The 20,619-nt window shown below is 33.1% G+C and overlaps 1 protein-coding gene across 8 annotated transcripts in view; it reads left to right on the top strand.

The window, feature by feature from the left end:
* Window positions 1–20,619, top strand: part of ZMYM4 (zinc finger MYM-type containing 4) — a 176,373-nt gene that overhangs the window by 115,852 nt on the left and 39,902 nt on the right. For 4 of the 8 annotated variants that reach the window (XM_082833567.1, XM_082833568.1, XM_082833569.1 and 1 more), the window contains 13 exons: window positions 336–506; window positions 7,389–7,473; window positions 7,703–7,958; window positions 11,809–11,983; window positions 12,095–12,307; window positions 15,858–16,008; window positions 16,502–16,617; window positions 17,048–17,323; window positions 17,497–17,647; window positions 18,448–18,620; window positions 19,396–19,546; window positions 20,106–20,246; window positions 20,577–20,614. In XM_082833567.1, coding sequence (XP_082689693.1) covers window positions 336–506; window positions 7,389–7,473; window positions 7,703–7,958; window positions 11,809–11,983; window positions 12,095–12,307; window positions 15,858–16,008; window positions 16,502–16,617; window positions 17,048–17,323; window positions 17,497–17,647; window positions 18,448–18,620; window positions 19,396–19,546; window positions 20,106–20,246; window positions 20,577–20,614 — 2,097 coding nt within the window. Of the gene's footprint in view, window positions 1–335; window positions 507–4,761; window positions 4,822–7,388; window positions 7,474–7,702; window positions 7,959–11,808; window positions 11,984–12,094; window positions 12,308–14,734; window positions 14,831–15,857; window positions 16,009–16,501; window positions 16,618–17,047; window positions 17,324–17,496; window positions 17,648–18,447; window positions 18,621–19,395; window positions 19,547–20,105; window positions 20,247–20,576; window positions 20,615–20,619 lie in introns of all 8 variants that reach the window. The other 4 variants (XM_082833573.1, XM_082833572.1, XM_082833571.1 and 1 more) reach the window with 4 other exon arrangements.

The following is a 20,619-nucleotide window of genomic DNA, read 5'->3' as shown; positions in this document are numbered from 1 at the left end:
GTGTATGTAGATTGCTATAACTGTGGCAAGTTTTCTTTATGTGATTTTCTAAACTGTAACTATATGTGTTAGGTAGAGCGCTGATTTTATTTTTTTTAATTTCCTTTATTATTTTCATAAGCACATCTTTGGAGATGTTCTCAGAAGCCTCTGCTCTTAGATTCTTTATTTGTATTTGATATTTAGACATATATCACATTTACTTGTAAGCATAGGGACTCTAATGAATGTCCGTAGAGTTCTTCATTTCCAGTGAGCTTTTCTTTGGGTGTTAAACCTGAAGAGGAATAATTTTAAAATCTGAATATTTATTAATCCTTTATATTGTGTTTTAGGATTCCAGCTATCCATTTGCCAATAAAGAATCCATTGGTTCGGAACTGGGGAATTCCTTTGCATCAAATGTTAGAATTAAAGAAGAACCTTTGGATGATGAGTATGACAAAGCAATGGCACCACAGCAGGGACTACTAGACAAAATTAAAGATGAACCTGACAATGCTCAAGTAAACATTTCACCTTTTCTTCCCCCTTCTTTTTGTTCCACACATGAATTATTCATTCAAGAAAGGAAGTTCTTGATTAAGAAGTGAAGTGTTGTGTTGATGGGGTGAGAGGAGACTCTTAATGAAGGTTGAGGCAATTGAATTATCTTATAAGAATAATACTAAGGAATCAACCAGAGTTATAGGAAACTTTGTCCAAGTAGTAGTTAAGGCTTTTAATCCACATCGTTCCTTAATACCACTGTTCTGTGAATTTTACATTTTCAGTGCAGGATTAGGCAAAATGAGTCTTCAAGGATTTGAGATTGATACAGCAGACATGGCTGAAGGTTTATGATGGTTTATGAGTTTATGGTGTGATTGAGTTTATATAAGGTAGTAATAAGCCTTTTGCAGTTGCTGCTAATGAAGTATAGGCTATGTATGGATTTAAGTGTTTTTCAGGAGGGATTAATGGGATTAATTAATCTTTGGAAAAATTAGGTGATTGAAGATCCAGTTCATTAGATCAGTGGGTAGAAGATAAAGGAGGTTTTGATGCTTTGATGGGTGATATAGGATTCCAGTTTTGAGATCTGTGAGTAATAAGGGTAAGGATAGAGCTCTGTTATTTCAAGGTTGCTCTGGAGGTAAAAGTCATAAAGATTCTGTAAGTGTGAATGCTGAAGTCAGTGAAGTTATCCATGCAATTGACGACATTGCAGTGGTTGGAACGGAATAAAGATGCTGTAATCATTTTGGAACGTAGGAAAAGGACCAAGGGATGAATATGCAATAGAGCAGTTGTTTGAGGGTGTTCTGTGTTTTATACAGCTGGTATGAGTGCAGAGGCTGAGAAGTAAAGATAGCATGAATTAGCTATTTTTTTGAAATGACATTTGATGTGGAGAAAGCTTACCTTTCCATATCTTTCTTTTATGTTAGGGGGGTTGAGAATGTGAGACTTCTGTGGAAGAAGTTTTTTTCACTCAGATGTCTCTTAGCAGGGTTTCTCAGCACTATTGACACTTGGGGCCAGGTAATTCTTTGTTGTGAGGGGCTGTCCTGTGCATTGTAGGGTGTTTAGAAGCATCCTTGACCTCTACCTACTAGATGCCAGTAGTACCATGTCTCCAGACATTGCCAAATGTCCCCTGGGGGACAAAATCCTCTGCTTTTGAGAACCACTCTATTAGAGTAAGGAAATGGAAGAATAGGTGGTTTATAGATGTAGGTGATTTATGTGAGTCAGATTGATGCTTCAATTAAGTGAGAATGCCATGGTGCCCAGTGGAGGGTAGCTGTATAGGGTAATGATGATAAAGCTGTAGAGTTGGATGGCTGTGAGTGTGGTAGCTACAAAGATGGTAGAGAAGGAATATGAAAATATCTGAATAATGAAAACATGTTAATAAAAGCAGGCAAAGTGGAGGTCGTGGATATCTGAATTAGAGATAAGGAAGTGTCCTGACACCTAGGGGAGGTTCATATGGCAGTGTATGCTTTAGAAGACTACTACCATGCCTATACAGGGCAGATCTCCTGTCTTTTAAGTGCCCCAGTCTGGACATGGGAAATCCATAAGAAATCATAATGCTGGCAGGGTACCAAAGACGTCACTTTCTGCCTGTACATGACCCAGTGACACTTTCCTTGAGCTGAAAAGGCAGTTATAGCAAAGACCAAACACATTGTGGGAAGAGGGCATCAGGAAAGGTTATTTGTATTGGGTTGGCCAGAAGGTTCGTTCAGGTTTTTCTGTAATGTCTTACGGAAAAATCTGAATGAACCTTTTGGCCAACCCAATATTACTGTTTTGAAAACAATCAGAGATTCCAGTGACTGGAGGATACCAACAGGGTGGAACAGTCAGGACACAGAAACACCTACATTTTTATCACTATTCAAAGTGTAATAATGTGTTATAAAATGCCGTATATGAAGTTTCGTCATGATTTGGGGGAAGAACTTCCCTAAGGGCTCACCACCTGATTGACTGGACTCTTTGAAACCAAGCAGGAATCTGTGTAAGTTCTAGGCATAAGGTCCAGAAGCATTCTTTGCCCTGACCCCACAATAAGGCAGTTCCAGCATGTGAGTGGTAAAACTAGGTGTTCTCTGAGAAGTCCTTTCTGTTATCAGCTACACCAATCCTGTGGGATCATACCTTTGATAACTCTTCTAGAAATCCCTGACCTCATGTTAAACTATGGATACCTGGTTCTTTTTTTTCCATCCCTTCCTTACCTTCTCTCTCCCCCTCCTCTCCCTTTCCCTCCTACTTCCTCTCCCCCCCTCCTATTTCCTCTTCCCTTCGCCCACCTCCTTCTTCATTGTCCTGTTCTTTTAGGTATTTCTCCTCAGTGACCATTGGAAATCTATATTCCTTGTTCAACACTGCCTAATGCTTTATTATTCTTATTCATTTCCCATAGACTGGAAAAAGGAGTTCCAACAAATTATTCTCTTAGACTCTGAAACAGTACTATTAACCTAATGCTCATAAAATACTGATAGATTTAACAGCTGTGGTCAGTCTTTACTTTTGACCATCAGTTACTTGTAATAACTTTTCTCTTGGTGTAATAAGATCATAGCTTTAGCTTCTGGCACCTTGTCAAAACCTCCCTTGGCTTTTCTCTTTGCTTAACTTGTAGCTCTGCTTTCAACTCACTTCCTTATTCTCCTTTTTACACAGTTCACTTTGGTCTTAATATTTTTACTTTCCCATGTAAATCACTAAGATACTGAAATGTATGTTTTATATATATATTTACTTCTTCCCAATTGTTCTTATTTCTTCAGTTATAATTTTCTGGGTTTGCCAGTTGTCATCCTCCTGCCTCTGTTACTGGCGTAGCATCATTTGTCCTCCCAGTTACATTTCTTCATTCAAATCCTATTGCATGTTACTATAATATATTCTGTATATAATACTTACAGATACTTTTATGTGTACTATGTTGTTTCATCCTCCAATATAAGAAGGCCAGAGTAGATGATATTAACTCTATGTTTAGGTGAGGGAACTGAGATTCATAGAGGTTAATAAATTAGTTACTCAAGGCCATATGGCCAGGAAGGAGCCAATCAGCGGCCTTCATCAAGGCCTTATTATTATAGTCTACCAAACTTTCTGTAAATAAAAGTTGTTTAAAAAAATGACTAGAGAAGTTTTTAAAATAAAAACTTTAAAGAGCCAGAGACGTCATTTTTTCTTCTCCCCTTTTCTGTAGTTTCTGAAAGCTGGAAATTCAGTAAATATTATATTAAAATCATGATTTTTTTTTCTTTTCTTTTTGCTCATAATAAAAGGAGAGCTGATCTGTAATCTCTCATTGAAGTAAATGGATTAGAATGGGAAAGCAAATTAATTAATTGTCACAATAGTGAGTCATATAGTCTTGGCAAATGGAATGCAGTAATTAAATGTTGGGGCTTGTTTTTTTAGCCATGTCAAGTTAACTTGGTTATAGAAACTGGGTTCTTCATTTCTAAAATACTGTCTTGGGATACTGATACATACTTTTGATAAATAAAGGGAAGGTAAAGATATTGTGGTAGAGGATTTTTTGGTTTTGTTTTGACACCTGTTTTTCTGTTTCTGAAAGCTTTTGGGTTATCAGATTTTCACTTCTCAAGTTATTAGTCATTGATTTTTTATTAAATATTTGTAAAATTAATCATTGTTGGGAGGATACTAACATAAACATGATTATGCCTTGAAGGCATTGTGGGGTGTACAAGCAGAGTACTTAAGATATATTCTTACTTTACTCTATTATATAAGTAATATGTACTTGAGGCTTAAGGAATGTATCAGAAGTTTGAAATAACTGTCACAGACAGTGAGAAAGAGAGCTGACTGGAGACCATGAAAGTATGCCCATGAATACTGATTTTTTTTCTGGAGTTTTCTGAGATTTAAAAAAATTTTTTACTTGTAATATGCTTTCATATACTATATAATGTAGGAATGTTATGATGAATCAATATTAGAAAATCTCTTAATATACGTAACTTCATCAACAGCTCAAATAAGACTAGATATATAGATAGATAGACAGATGCCGAAAGACATTTCATGTAATTCACTATGCATTTCTTATAATAGATACTCTCTTGATCAGGTAAGGAAATACCTACTTCTGATCAATAACAGTCATTGAATTTAAAAGTAAAATGATGGAAACCTTCTGTTAATAATAACTAAATGAACACAAATTACTGATGTCAGCATTATTATTTAACTCTTGTTGGATTTTCGACCCAATACATGTTAAAGAAATTAGAAGAAATAATGGAAAAGGGGAGACAAAATTATCATCATTTACTGGTAAGGATCTTTATTAGAAAATTAATAGAGTTCTTGAAAGTTTAGTGGAGTAGCTAGTTAAATTTTAGTTATATAAAACAGAGAAATATTTCTATAAATCAGTTGTTTCCCAGTTAGACAATATTATGAAAAGATATACTGTTTCCTACAGCAGAGCAACTAAAAAGTGCTTGTATCAGATAAAACAACTTGAATGAATGCAGAGACTTTTTTTTAATATAAGATATTAGTTATTCCTAAATTAAGATACAGTATGGATACAATTATGAAAATATCAGTGGTTTCTTATGTTTTGAAGAAAAATAAATAGGCATGCACACACACATTATGTTACATGTATGCTCTAAACATTAGAGATGTGGTGAACTATTAAATGATTAAACATCTCACAATTATTTTCATTAGGATAGTGTGATATCATAAGAGTCGTCAGCCTGATAGTGATGCAGAATAGATTGCCATAAAAGAGATATTTTTAGAGGAAGTTGATATGTTAATGGTGAGTGGAAGGAATTCATCAGCTATTCAAAGAAAGAAAAAGAAAAATGCTCATTATATATCAAAATAAATATCAATAAATCACAGATGGATTAAAGCAGGAGTTGGCAAATTATCTTTCAGCAGTGGGCCAAATCCAGCCTGCCCTCTTTGTTTCTGTTTTGTTTTTCTGCATACTGTTTTTATAGTTTTATTGGATCATTGCCACATTCATTCATTTACATATTATCTATGGGTACTTTTGCTCTACCAGGGCAGACTTGAGTAGTCGTGATAGCATGGCTTGAAAAGTCAAAAATATTTAGTATCTGGCCCTTTGCAGATAAAGTTTGCTGACCTCTGGATTAAAGGACTGTATTATAAACAATGAAAACTTTCTTAGTATTTTATTGTGGAAGTAGAACTTTGTAAGAAATAGAAGGAATCGCAAAGGTAAAAACTGTCGATTTTTTGGCATAAAAATGGAAACTTCAGTATGTAAAATTTATCTCATAGTACATATTGAGGAAATGTTGATAACAGATGTTATCAGAGGTTAATCTTGTTACCTTATAATGCTTTTTTTGTAAATGGATATTTAAAAAATTGGAAATTAAAACAAGAATGGGAAGAGACTTTTAAGTGGCTTTTATCACAAATTGCTAGAATAAATAAAATTAAGGTTTTAAAAAACAATCTGTCATTGTGCATCAAGAACCTTTACTATGTACTTATTTACCTAGTAATTCCACTTTAAGATTCTTTCCTTAGGAGATAATCCTAAATATGAGTGTATGAGTATTCACAGAGATGTTCATCATGGCATTACCGATAAAAGCAAATGTGTGGAAACAAGTGAACCAACACTGGCTTGTGGTTATGTAATTTCAGTGCCATTCAAGGCTATCAAATTGGAGACTGAGGCCAAGGGAAAAATTAGTAATACTGATCCTGTCTTTACTTATTTAAAGTTTTGGTATTTTGTTTATCATGGATTATGGCATTTTAAAAAATATTACTGAGATTTTTGGTGCCTTAATTTGTGCCTGAGGCAAGTGCCTCACCTCACCCCAGTCTCATCCTTATGTAATCTGATATGTCTATTAAATAATATATATCAGTATTTTCTCGAATTCCAGTAATGTACAGACACGTCTTATCACAAAAAAAGGCGGTATGTTGGAGTTGCCTGAGAATTCCAAGAATAAGACGTCTTTCAGGGTTTTGCAAGTTTCAGTGTGATAAACAGTGAATTAAAATACAAAGTTAAATCTACCACTTAGGGGCTTCACAATGCAGTAATAGAATTGTAAAAGCTAACAACAGCACTAAAAACTTGTTGTACAACTCAGTTATATGTGGTTATTCATGACTAAAAATATATTTACATTCACTAAAAAAATTATTGAAATAAAACCCCAGACTTTTAAAATATTTTTTTTAGACTTCTCAGACTGCCTGGTCTGCCTTTACAGACCTCAGGGATTCTTGGACTCCAACCTTAGAAACACTGATATTTAGCCACTAGAATTTATTTTAGAGTAATATGTGATAATATGCAAATAAATGTTCAGTTGATTCAAGTGACCAAAAAATCATTTTATAAGAATGCTATATTCAGTATAATTACAGCTGTGTGAAGAAACACATACGGCAGGGGAAAAGACTGGAAAGAAATATAACAAAAGAGTAACAGTGGTTGTTTTGGGGTAATGGAAATATGATTAGAATTTTTTTCTCATTTCTACTTGTCTAAATTTTGTATAGTAAGTGTGTATTACTTTTATAATAGATGAACAGCAACTTAAAATACTGTAATAATATTAAGAATTTAAAAAATAATTTGTGAATATCTGGTAGTGCTATAAGCTAGATAGCTACTGTCATTTTTTACCTCAACTCTCAGCGTGTATAAACATGTTATACCCTTATTGTAATTATAGTTTGCTTGCTATTACTTATTAATGTTAATGTAGTAAACATTTTCCACCCCTATATAGCCATAGTAAAATGTCTTGAATATCTGGATTTCTTTAGATACATTGTATTTATTTTTTCTTTACATATTTATTTATTTTTCTTTTTAAAAGGAGTATAGTCATGGCCAACAGCAAAAAACTCAAGAAGGGGAACTGAAAATTAGTGCTGTGTTTTCAGTCAGTGGCAGTCCTCTTGGTAAGAAGCAGAACTGAATGAATGAATCATGTTTATTTATTCTGACCAGTATGAGTGAGAGGAAGTATCTACTTATATTAGTAAACTAGGCAGTTTAGAATGGCTTTAATTGTGTATTGCATAATTAGTGTTGGGTTTCAAGACTAGCTCTAGAAGAGAAAGAAAGGATGCCTACTTAAAATTCATGGTAAAAAGTAAAACTTTTTTTTTTAAATTTTTTTTTTTAAAGCTCCACAGTTGACTACTGGCTTTCAGCCTTCACTGGCATCATCTGGCATGAATAAAATGCTTCCTTCAGTTCCAGCCACAGCTGTTCGAGTTTCCTGTTCTGGTTGTAAAAAAATCCTCCAGAAGGGGCAAACTGCTTATCAGAGGAAAGGGTCTACTCAGCTATTCTGCTCTACACTGTGCCTCACTGGATATACAGTTCCACCTGCCCGCCCACCGCCTCCTCCCACTAAGAAAACTTGTTCAAGTTGCTCAAAGTATAGCAGAATTCTAAATTATCGTCTTTGCTTTCTTTCTTTCAAGATACTTTGTTCTTATTTATGTATTGTTTAATTTTCTACCTTTCTGTGTTTTTTGAGAAATATCACATTGTTTACTACGAACATGTTGTTGCTGCTTTTAATCTTTCTGGACGCTAGGTGCTCAGCTTTCTTTTAACTTTAAGTAATGTGCCTTTTATATAATAAGAGGTGCTTTTGAAATGTACTTTACTATCCTTGTTAGTTGAGATGCTTGAGAAAACAAAAACTATGCCATTTAGGGATATTACATGACCACAATATTTTATCTTGTAACTGTAGGCAATAGATGCTTAGATGCAACAAATATTTAATGTTTATGTAATGTTTTCTATTAGGTAGTTGGAATTCATTTAATACTTTTCATCTTAACTTTAATTGGATTCCAGTGTATGTATTTTTATTTTCTCAGTATCTCAGGTATCTCAGAGGTTGTATTTCAGTGTTTAACAACAAAAAATTATGACCTTAGATCCTAATAAAATCATCCTGATATATTTGAGGAATATGAACTAATTTAGGCTAATTTTGCAATGTGGTCATTAGACACTGTTTAAATAAGTCAGAAAAAGATGAATAATGCTCTTGTTCTGAAATATTTTGGCTTCTATTATTAAGCTACTCAAACCATGATTTATTAGTTTCGATATTTGTACTTAGAGTACCTCACATGGATGCTGCCCTTTCTCTGTCTAGAAAGGGAAAAGATGCTCCCTCTTCTGGTTCAATTGGAAAAAGTATAGAAAGAAACTTCTAAAAGAAATTTGAGTATGGTTAGAAGATGTTCTAGAAGTTATATGTGCATCCCCTTATGTTTCAAGTTTAATTTAGTAAAAATAGACTTCTGTTTGAATTATGAAACATGTTTAAAAAAGAGTACTTATAGATGATATCTAATTTCTATATTCCAGTATATTCATCCTTTCTAAGATCAAATTAACTAGAAAATTATAATTTTTATAAGGTTCTTTGTTCTATTCCTATTTTGCTATGAAATAATTTCACGTAAAAACTTCCTTTTATGTTTCTTTATTTAATTCTTACTTTAGCGATCAGCACTTTCTAAAATTTCAGCAGTATTTCTCCTTTCATAATAATAGTCATAGATACTTAGTGCAAAGATTTAACAGTGAATTTCAAAATGACCATAGGAAACTCATGGAAGTTTTAAAATGTGTGCCTTCTTTCTGTGTTTTTTAATTCTTGTCCATACATGTTGTTCTTCTCATCTAAATTTACTATATCTCTTTGGTCTCTGGTGTTTGCCTTGCTTTATCTGGAGATGGTCATTTTTACCTGCATGTCATATCTTAGCTCTGTCTGATCTTATGTAATTTAATTATTTTAAAGATTAAATGTTCTTCTTTTGTAATGTTTGGTCTTATCCATGAATTTTAACCTGTTGTTCTTTGACTTTTAACTGTTCTCCCTTTTCATTCACTTACTCTGTTATCTTTTTTTTTATCCCTTGTTCTTTTCCATTCACCCCTTTCTGTTCTTCTTTCAGGTACTCCTTGCCTGCCTATCTATCACCTCAACTTTTCTTTTTCATTTTCTGTCTTTCTTAATTTTCCCCCCTTCTCTTCTTACAGAATACCTTTTTCTCTTGTTGCTCAGTTCTCAACCATTTATCAGTCTTGTTTTTCTTTGTATTCCATTTCATTTTCTGTACTACTCTTTCATCTCCTTTTCACCACTTTTCCTTTCCTTCCCTTTTTCCTCTCTTATTTACACAGTCATTACAGCAGTTTGGGATAGTCTGGTTTATCTGATTATAAAATTATTGATTTGGATTGTGCCTGAAATATAAGGAAGTTAGATTCAAAGAAGTTAAATGATTTGCTCAGTGTCACATAGCTGGGTAGTTCTGGCACATGCATTTTCCCCTCTAGATAGTCCATGCATCGAACAGGTTTAATTTGTAAGTCAGTCCCTATAAGAAGGATTTTTACTTTAATTTGAATAGGTGGAGATAGAAAAGATTTCCTTCCTGATAACTACTGCTGTTTTTGTAGACCACTAGAAATATAGCAGCAGCACTTAGGTTGAAAGAAACTCCTTAGCTGTTTGGAGTAACAATTTTATTTTTGTTAGTCTTTTATTAACCAAATCTCTTAGCATCTTGAATTTAACCTAAACTCTGAATATGTTTTGGCTAATCATCATTTAATTTTTAGATTTCATTAGTAATAGGGACCTAACAATTTGTTTTAAAAAAATTAGTTTCAAATCCTGCACTTTAAAAGAGGTAACTTGGAGGGTACTTTTGTTAATACTGTTAGAAAGATCAGTTTTCTTGATAATAATGGCAGTAAGAGAGGTAACTGTTTCAGGACTGTCTGTACCATCTGAATTTTTACTATCTGAAATGAGATTGCTTCTTCTCATTCTGATAAGATGTAATCTGTTACAATAAAATGTAATGCAGTTGGATGTTAAGCATACTGAGAGTAGTGAGAAGTAGCTACTTTTATGATTCTATTGCCTTGATCCACGCTGTTCTCCAACTTTTATCTCCTTAGCCTTCTAGAAAACATCTATTTAAGGTCCAGCTAAAATACCACCTTTTGGGTAGCTTTTCATGTCACATCTTGTCTGAAATAATTGTTTCTTCATTTCTATTTCTGTAGTACATTTTATGTATATAAATACATTTTTCAAAATTATTTTACTTTTTTATATTAAGAATGCTTCTCTTATGGTATTTTATATATCATTTGTCTATTTGTCCCAGTATACCGTGAGCTCCTTGAGGGCTTGTACCATATCTTGACATAGGGCTGGGCTAGTCCCTGGCTCAAGGTAACTGCTCATTAAATACCCTTATAAATGAAATAGATTAAAACCCAATAAAAAGTAGCTGGAAAGCCCCCCCCCCAAAAAAATGCAGGTAATAGAGCACTCTCAAGCTACTAAGTATTGAAGATGAGGTGTGATGTTGTGTATTACAGCATAGTACAATATCAGGTGCTCCTTGTGATGAGTCCCATTATATTTGCTATTATCTTTTTTTTGAAGCAGAGATATTTGTAATCTTTTCTAAAAAGTACTATATTAGTATAATCTGTTTAAAATGTAAGAGTGAATATAACAGTTTATTTACTAAATATTATGTGAGTGTATACTCATGGGAGAGAGACATTGTTTACAGAATTTCATCAAGGTATTTTTAAAATTGGTTTTTAAAATGGTTTGTACTTAAGCGATGAACTACTATGTAGGAAGAGTAATTTGGGAGTGGGATAAGGGGTGGAGTGGTAGGGAGTCTTAATCCTTAGGGTTTTAATCTTCATTGTCTTTTACTGCTAATGCTTACAAATTGAATTATTTAGATCTGGAAATGTTCAATTTTATATAATCATGCTAGAATATGCACTGTGTAGTTTGAAATGTATTCCTACTTTTAAAAGATAGTGACTTTAAAATTTTTCAAGTGTAATGTTAAAGAGTATTTTTGAACATATAGGAGAGCCTAAGGAAGAAAATGAAAATCTTCTATAATCCTACCTACTAGAGATAGTGAATGATAAATGTTTGATGTATATCTTTTTAATCTTGAAACATAGTGTACTAATCCTCACAACAGTTCTATGAACTAAGCCGTGTATTAGTTTCATTTTATACAACAGAGGTTGAGGATCAAAGTGATTTATCACTTTATTCAAGAAAACCCAGGTTTTCAGATTTAAATACCAATGCCCTTTCCCTACACTTTTAATTGCCTTTGTTTTATTTGATATTTTTAGTTGACAAAAAAGAAAAAAATGAATTATACTATGGCTTATTTTATCTTTGTTGTCATTTTTAGAGACATTTTAAATCCAAAGGATGTGATCAGTGCCCAGTTTGAAAATACCACCACTAGTAAAGATTTTTGTAGTCAGTCATGTTTGTCAACATATGAACTGAAAAGAAAACCTATTGTTACCATAAATACGAATAGCATTTCAACCAAATGCAGCATGTGTCAGAAGAATGCTGTTGTAAGTTATCTTTTTACTTTAGTGGGGGAAGGAGTCTGATATTTGTGCTTAAAGGACAGCTTTTGATGGTCTTTGCTTGTTGTTTCTAAGTTATTACTTTATAATTCCTAGATTCGACATGAAGTTAATTACCAGAATGTGGTACATAAACTTTGCAGTGATGCCTGCTTTTCTAAGTTTCGCTCTGCTAACAACCTCACCATGAACTGTTGTGAAAACTGTGGGGGTTACTGCTACAGTGGCTCTGGACAATGCCACATGCTCCAGATAGAGGGACAGGCTAAGAAGTTTTGTAGTTCCACGTGTGTCACAGCATATAAGCAGGTACATGACCATATTTAATCCTGACGTCTTTGTTCCTTCCAGAAGGATTGAATTTTTTTGATAGAAATTATTTATGAAAATGTCACAAAAATATTAATTTCTTGTTACTAGCTTAATTAATATTTTTTGCATGTAAATAGTATTTTTCAAATGCATGTGTGTTAAAAAACTCTTGTTATAGAGTTTTATAAGTACCATATGCAGTTGTACCTCAGTATCCATGGGGAATTGGTTCCAGGAACCCTGAGGATATCAAAATCTGAGAGTGCTCAAGTCCCTTATATAAAATGGTATAGTAATTGTATATAACCTACACACATTCTCCTGCATACTTTAAATCATCTCTAGATTATTTATAATACCTAATACAATGTAAATGCCATGTAAATAGTTGCCAGTGTGCAGCAAATTCTTTTCCTTTTTGGAATTTTCTGGAATTGTTTTTCCTGGAATATTTTCGATCTGCATTTGGTTAAATCTGCAGATGTGGGACCCAGGGATATGGAGGGCAGACTGTATTTCTCTTAATGCATTTGAAATATCGATACATGTTTTTAGGGTATGGATTATTTTATTTAAAATATGATTAATGTTTTTGAACAAGATTTTGAAAATGCAGAAAAGCACAAAGAAGAAAAAATTAGGCGTCTCTCAGAGTTACCCAGTCCCATCATTTTGGTGTATACCTTCTAATCTTTGCTTCTGCTAATCCCAAACTCTCAATCCATCCCTCTCCCACTCCCATTCCCCTTGGCAATCACCAATCTATTCTCTATGTCCCTCATTCTGTTTCTGTTTCATAGATAGGTTCATTTGTGTCAGATTTTAGATTCCACATATAAGTGATATCATATGGTATTTGTCTTTCTCTTTTTGACTTATTTCACTTAGTGTGATAATCTCTAGCTGCATCCATGTTGCTGCAAATGGCATTATTTCGTTCTTTTTTATGGCTGAGTAGTATTCCATTGTATATATGTACCACATCTTCTTTATCCATTCATCTGTTGATGGACATTTAGGTTGTTTCCGTGTCTTGGCTATTGTTAATAGTGCTGCTGTGAACATAGGGGTGCATGTATCTTTTTGAATTACAGTTTTGTTTGGATATATGCCCAGGAGTGGGATTGCTGTATCATGTGGTAATTCTACTTTTAGTTTTCTGAGGAACCTCCATACTGTTTTCCACAGTGGCTGCACCACTGTGGTTGCAATTTACGTTCCTACCAACAGTGTAGAAGGGTTCCCTTTTCTCCATACCCTCTCTGGCATTTGTTATTTGTAGACTTTTTAATGATGGCCATTCTGACTGGCGTGAGGTAGTACCTCACTGTGGTTTGTTTTGATTTGCATTTCTCCAATAATTAGCAATGTTGGCAGTTTTATTTATACTAGATTTATATTTTGTTAGTAAATTTTGATCAAAAGTTCAATTTTAAAATTGGTAAACCCAAAGGAATAGTAAGAACTTTTTACATTTTCAGTTTTACAATATTTTCCTGTTTCACTGCATTTGCTGATCATTCTTTTTCTTAGAATAGTAAATTTTTATACAGTTTACCAAAATTGGTGAATTTAATAATGTTAATTTGGAAATTTCTCTTAAATGTTCTTAAAACTTTGCAATGATTTTGTAATTTTAAACATTCTAGTGTTTCAATTTATTTCTTGTTAATATACAAGCACATTAAAAGGGATTAGTGTTAATTACTATTTATTTCTTCCTTAGAAACACCTTGTTTTTGTTCTCAAAGGGGAGGAAAAACCCAATATCTTCATTACCTATATTCTTGTACAAAGGACAGTTTTCCTGATATTGTATCACATTCTAAAAGTTACTTTGATTCAGTCCATTGAAAGGTGGTATACATTCCATAAGAGAAGTATTTTGAAATATCTTAATTTTAAATTTATTACTTTTAATTTAGCCAATACCTATTACAATTTTCACATATTAGTGTGTACTGTGGTTTAGAGAAAGAACGTGGATTTAGAAGTAAAGCAGATCTTGGTTTGATTCCCAGACTTTCTGTTCAAATAGAATTTAACCTTGGGGAAAGCAGTTAAACTCCCCGAGTCCATTTTCTTATCTGTAAATGGGTATATACTAGCAATGTCACTGGGATGTTTTTAGGATTATATGAAGTAAGAATGAGAAAGCACCTAGTATAGAACCTGGAACATTGAAGATGGTCATTTCTGCTACTTTTCTTTTCTTCCTTATATAAAATTTATTCAACAAACATTAGATGTGATTCCTGTTTTGAGGTGTTACATGTCCCCTGGGGGAGATACAAGTGTGTAGAGATGTTACGATAGAAGTGTTATGGGATGTAGAGGGGCACAGTGGAAGCAAGGTCAGTTCTACTTGATAGTTTCAGAGATAACTCTTGACCTAATTCTTATAAATGAAGTTTGTGTTTGCAGTCCTGTTGGAGGAGGAAAGGAGAAATAGGGTTGGAGATACAGAAGAGATTCCAGAATGTAGGAATATGCTCACTTGAATATGTATTTATTTTAATAGTAAGTATAACAGACTTATCGTTGAAGAGGACATAGAGATCTTGAAATTATCTTAATGGGTGCTGGATATACCTTATAAGTTATCCTGAATGTATGACATGTTAATAGTATTTAGCATTATTTGCTACTAAATCACTGAGTGGAAATTTAAGATAACAGACTCTTTCGTTGCTTATATTTGGACACTTGGGATATGCAAAGTTTCCTCCCACTTTATTGCTTAGAGTGTGCTTTGTTGTTGTTATTATTTGTTTTGGCTGCACCACGCGGCATGCGGGATCTTAGTTCCCTGACCAGGGATCGAACCCACGCCCCCTGAAGTGGAAACGCGGAGTCTTAACCACTGGACCATCAGGGAAGTCCCTGTGCTTTGTTATTATTAGTGGTAGAATATTTGAGTGTGAATTTTCTAGTAAGTTTATTAATTTCCTTGGATTCACATTTCATTGCTATATATAGCACCTTTTGTGGGAAGTTCTTCCAATTCTTTGAATAGTGTAAGAGCATGAATTCCCTGTTGTGTAATTTTTTAAATAGTGGGTTTTTTTGTTTGTTTGGAGGTTTTGTACAATATATTCTTGCAGCTTATTTATTTTATACATAGTATTTTGTACTTAACCCCGTAACCTTATCTTAGGGGAAGGCTAAAATAGTGTGTTTAAAACTATAGTTATAACAAATTAATAGATCCCAAAATTAATTGCTAGGTTGTGCCCAACATATTTTTTAATGAAGTAGAGTAGAGTGGAAAAATATCAAAGTGCATCACATGTTATCATGATATATATTGTTTTATAAAACCTTTCAGTTTTATATACATACATGTTTAATACACAAACACAAAACCTCAGAAGTATGTGTTACTGGGTCACTTTGTAAAATTTATTTCTTACTGAGGATTGTAATCATAAAAGTTTGGAAGCCACTAATTTAAAATATTTCAACAGTGTTAAGTATAAACATTTCAAAGAGTTATGCTTTTACTTGTAACTTGGTAAAAATGAATGTTATTTTATTCTCTTAATAGAAATCAGCCAAAATTACACCATGTGCGCTTTGCAAATCATTGAGATCCTCAGCAGAAATGATTGAAAATACCAATAGCTTGGGAAAGACAGAGCTTTTCTGTTCTGTTAATTGCTTATCTGCTTACAGAGTTAAAATGGTTACTTCTGCAGGTAATACTGGTTTCATAAACTTTATAAATATAATAGTTGAATAACTTATGGTTATTGCTTTGTTGTTATAGTGCAGATTTTTGTCCAAATTTAGTTGATTTTTAACGCAAATTTAAAATACTTCAGATCTGTGTTGTAAAATATCACCTGTTATCTTGATTGCTTATTTTATGTTTATTTAGTTGCGCCTATTTGTGCATTCTTTCTTACCAAAAGAATTTATGGCTTTTAAAATGTATTTTCTTTATCTATACCTGATTTATTTCAAGATTCATTTATTTTTTAGTTTCAGGGTGTAGACTGTGACGACTTTAAATAAACAGAAATATTTCTGACGTTGTTAGTTTTTGTCTATATGTGAGGTAACTAAGTTTAATTTCAGTTCCTGCAACTTGACTTGGCCCTTGAATTTTCATGTATCATATAATACTTATTTTCTCATACATTTGTTTACATTTGTATTACTCATCAGCTTTTATTTTGATTTGCTAAGGTGTACAAGTTCAGTGTAACAGTTGCAAAACCTCAGCAATCCCTCAGTATCACCTAGCCATGTCAGATGGAAGTATTCGCAACTTCTGCAGCTACAGTTGTGTGGTAGCTTTCCAGGTATGGCTTCAGGACTCTTCCTTTTCTCCAGTTAGTTGCCTGTGATAGTAAAGTAAACTTATTAGGTGGTTGCTAAGTGCGTGGATTGCCTAAATTTCTACCTCAGTCTTTTTAAACTTGAGTTCTTTGGTCCATCCTATTTTTGGAGGCATGTTATTTAATTGCCTTCTGTGAAATTAAATGGTACTATTATTACCTAGATTATCTATTGGGAGGATATTATTTTTAAAGAATATTATTAAATTATTTCATTTTTTAATATAAATATCACTCCCCCCATTCAGCTATAAGCTGCTCAAAGGCAGGGATGTTTGCCTTTTCACAAATGTATGTTAAGTGCCTGGAACTGTACTTGACATAGGTAGGTATTCAGTACCTTCTTGTTTGAACAAATGAGTAGATTGATCTTTTTGTTTGTTTCTTCTTTCAGAATTTGTTCAACAAACCAGCAGGAATGAATTCTTCAGTGGTGCCCTTGTCTCAGGGCCAAGTAATTGTAAGCATCCCTACAGGTTCAACAGTGTCAGCAGGAGGCGGTAACACCTCTGCTGTTTCTCCCACCTCCATCAGTAGCTCTGCTGCAGCTGGTCTCCAGCGTCTTGCTGCCCAATCCCAACATGTTGGGTTTGCACGAAGTGTTGTAAAACTCAAGTGTCAGCACTGTAACCGTCTCTTTGCCACAAAACCAGAACTTCTTGATTATAAGGTAGAGTAAAGGAGCATGATAGAGGGTTCGAGTATAAACTGGTCTATCTGTAAACTTATTTCTGGCTTTTCACCTTTCAGAAATACACTATTTGTTTTGAAAATAAGAGGGATAAAGATTTCCACAAGATAAACCAAATGTTTAATTAGTACTTAATGATTATTTCTTTGCAGGGTAAAATGTTTCAGTTCTGTGGCAAAAATTGTTCTGATGAATATAAGAAAATAAATAATTTAATGGCAATGTGTGAATATTGTAAAATTGAGAAAATTGTAAAGGAGACTGTGCGATTCTCAGGTGCTGACAAGTCATTCTGTAGTGAAGGTAAAGATAGAAGATTATCTTACCTACTGAGCATGTTTGTTGTTTCAAAAGTAGTTGATGATTTAAGCTGTCACTGTGTAAGTTTATTTTATCTTTTGTGTATAACACCAAAACCTTTTTGTTTTGTTTATACTTGGTTCTCTCTTCTCTGATCTAATTCTTCATATTATATAGATGTTAAAATGAAGAAAAATCTCTTCAATGTGTATAGCAAAAAATGGTGGTGATGTGAAAAACATTTAATGTTAGTTATTAGGTTGATAGGGATCCTTTAGTTCTTGTATTTATTTCTAAAGGGAACTGCTTAAATTTTGGTAGCATCCTAAGATACTACTTTTATTGTTTTAAACATCCATTATGTTTCTGAATATAAATGATCTGAATATGTGAATCAGTGTCTTCCTTATTTAGATGACTATAAGGTTAGAATGTTTTGTTTTACTCTAAAACCATGCAGGATTAGCCTCCTAGGCTAGTGGCTTTCAAACCTTTTGACCACGACACAAACAAGACATACATTTTACATTGTGACCCAGTGTATGTTCACATACCCAAATAAAACAAAAGTTTCATGAAACAAAACTGACTTTTACCATATATGATGCACTGTAATATTTGCTCTGCTGTCTTACTTCGTTTAAAAACAGAAAATGATAGTATTAATCCTCTAAATTGATCTCTTGATCTACTAATTGGTGAGAACCCAAATGTGCAAACTTTGTTGTAGGACATTTAAATTAAAGATGTAGATACTTATTATTTCTCCCTAATGTTAATTTTATCTTCTCTGATTTTTTTAGGTTGCAAATTGCTTTATAAACATGACTTGGCAAAACGCTGGGGAAATCACTGTAAAATGTGCAGTTATTGTTTACAGACATCTCCCAAATTGGTACAGAATAATTTAGGGGGGAAAGTAGAAGAGTTTTGTTGTGAAGAGTGCATGTCCAAATATACAGTTCTGTTCTATCAGGTAAATATAATTCACATTCCTGGGTTTTTCAAGTCAGGGCATATTTTTCCCTTCTTTTTTTCTTTCAAATAGTGTGAAGGGCAATTAATGATTTAAAACTTTTAAGTATTAAATGTATTCTGTTCTCCTCTAGTATTAATATAAGATTTTAAAAAGACTTTAATGTCATTGAAGTTACATTTGTTTTTAATTTCCTTGTAGAAGACATATCAGTCTTAAAACATTAAAATATTTAAAATTATATTCATTTATTAACTAAAATGAATTGTGTTCTGATGTCTTTAAGGAAGATCGGTCTATTTCCATTTCACTTATTTTAAAATTTCTATTTATTGGCATCTCTATAATGTGACCTTTTTTAATGTTGTACAAAATAGTTGATAGGTAAGTAATTATTTCCAAATTTAGGATCGTTAACCTTCATTTTTTAAAAAACTGAATTATAGTTGAGGTATGATATTATATAAGTTAACAGGTATACAATATAGTGATTCACATTTTTTAAAGGTTTTACTTCATTTATAGTTATTATAAAATATTGACTGTATTCCCTGTGTTGTACAGTATATCCTTATAACTTATTTTATACATAATTGTTTGTACCTCTTAGTCCCCTACCTCTATATTGCCCCTCCCCCCAGGATAGTTAACCTTCATTTTTGTGACCTAAATTCTAAGTAAATTTCCTCACTTGTTACCTGTGGCCTGCTTTTATTCCATCAGACCATAGACAGTTTGTTTTTTACTTCTTTACTATCTTCTGTTTCTTTTTCAGATGGCCAAATGTGATGGTTGTAAGCGACAGGGTAAGCTCAGTGAGTCCTTGAAATGGCGGGGAGAAATGAAACATTTCTGTAACCTGCTTTGTATCTTGATGTTCTGTAATCAGCAAAGTATGTGTGACCCACCTTCACAAAATAATGCAGGTAAAATTAAACTTTAGTCTTTGGTCAATGCCAGGGACTAACTACTGTTCTACAAGTTGAGAACATTAAGTAGTTGTCAATAATTTCATGAAACATAAATTTCATTCTATTCAAATGACATTAACATTTAGATCTCTTTTTGTTTAACACCTTAGATTAATGCCCTGTAAAAACGAGTTCTTTTAGTTTTCTCTGAGCATGTTGAGTCAAATAAACTCTGTAAGAACTTTATGGGGAAGAATAGCAGTTAATGTTTTATAATTGAAGATATACATCTTGACTTCCTTAGAAAAGGATTTGAGAGAAAGAACATAGAATCTAAATCACATAGCCTTTTAAATATACCACATACATAGTTAGGCAAGAGAAGGTACATGGAATACTTTCAAGGTTCACTAATTAAAAAACAGAAAAAAATCCAGTTAATCCTGAAGTGACACTTGGCTCCAACAGAATTTACTCTAACCTAAAAGCATTGTTTAACCTCCTTGAAATGTTGGTTCTGTGTATGTGCATATAAATTACATGAGATTTTCTTATTTTTGTTTATTTTAATCAGGAAGTGTTTCCATGGTGCCAGCTGCTTCATCAGGGCCCCCATCTCACAGAAAAGATTCAACTCCAGTTATAGCTAATGTAGTATCATTAGCAAGTGCTCCTGCTGCTCAGCCCACAGTGAATTCTAACAGTGTCTTACAAGGTATGACTTGATTTGAAAGCATTTATCTAGCCTTTTTGAGGTTGAATATAAGGCTTCTCTACTTTTTTTTGTCAGTGTTCATTTTCATGTGTTTGTCACATTCATATTAGGAATGGTGGCTCACTATGTGCTGCTATGGCATTAAACAGTGTTTTTGTAGTTTCCAGATCTCTTTTTCTCATATTAGGCTTTAGGTGTTACTCTTCCCCTGAATTAAAGTAAGATAATACATGTTTTTATTATGAAACTTTGTGTGTTTTTTCCAAATATCAGCTTTTAATACTAATGTTTAAATAATAAGATCCTACATTATGTTTTTATTTATATCAGGTGCAGTTCCAACAGTAACAGCGAAAATCATTGGGGATGTAAG

This window comes from Leucopleurus acutus (genome assembly GCF_964270905.1).
Source record: "Leucopleurus acutus genome assembly, chromosome: 2".
Classification (NCBI taxonomy): Eukaryota; Metazoa; Chordata; class Mammalia; order Artiodactyla; family Delphinidae; genus Leucopleurus; species Leucopleurus acutus.
The sequence above is the reverse complement of the archived record's forward strand: the minus strand, read 5'-3'. Positions and strand labels throughout refer to the sequence as shown.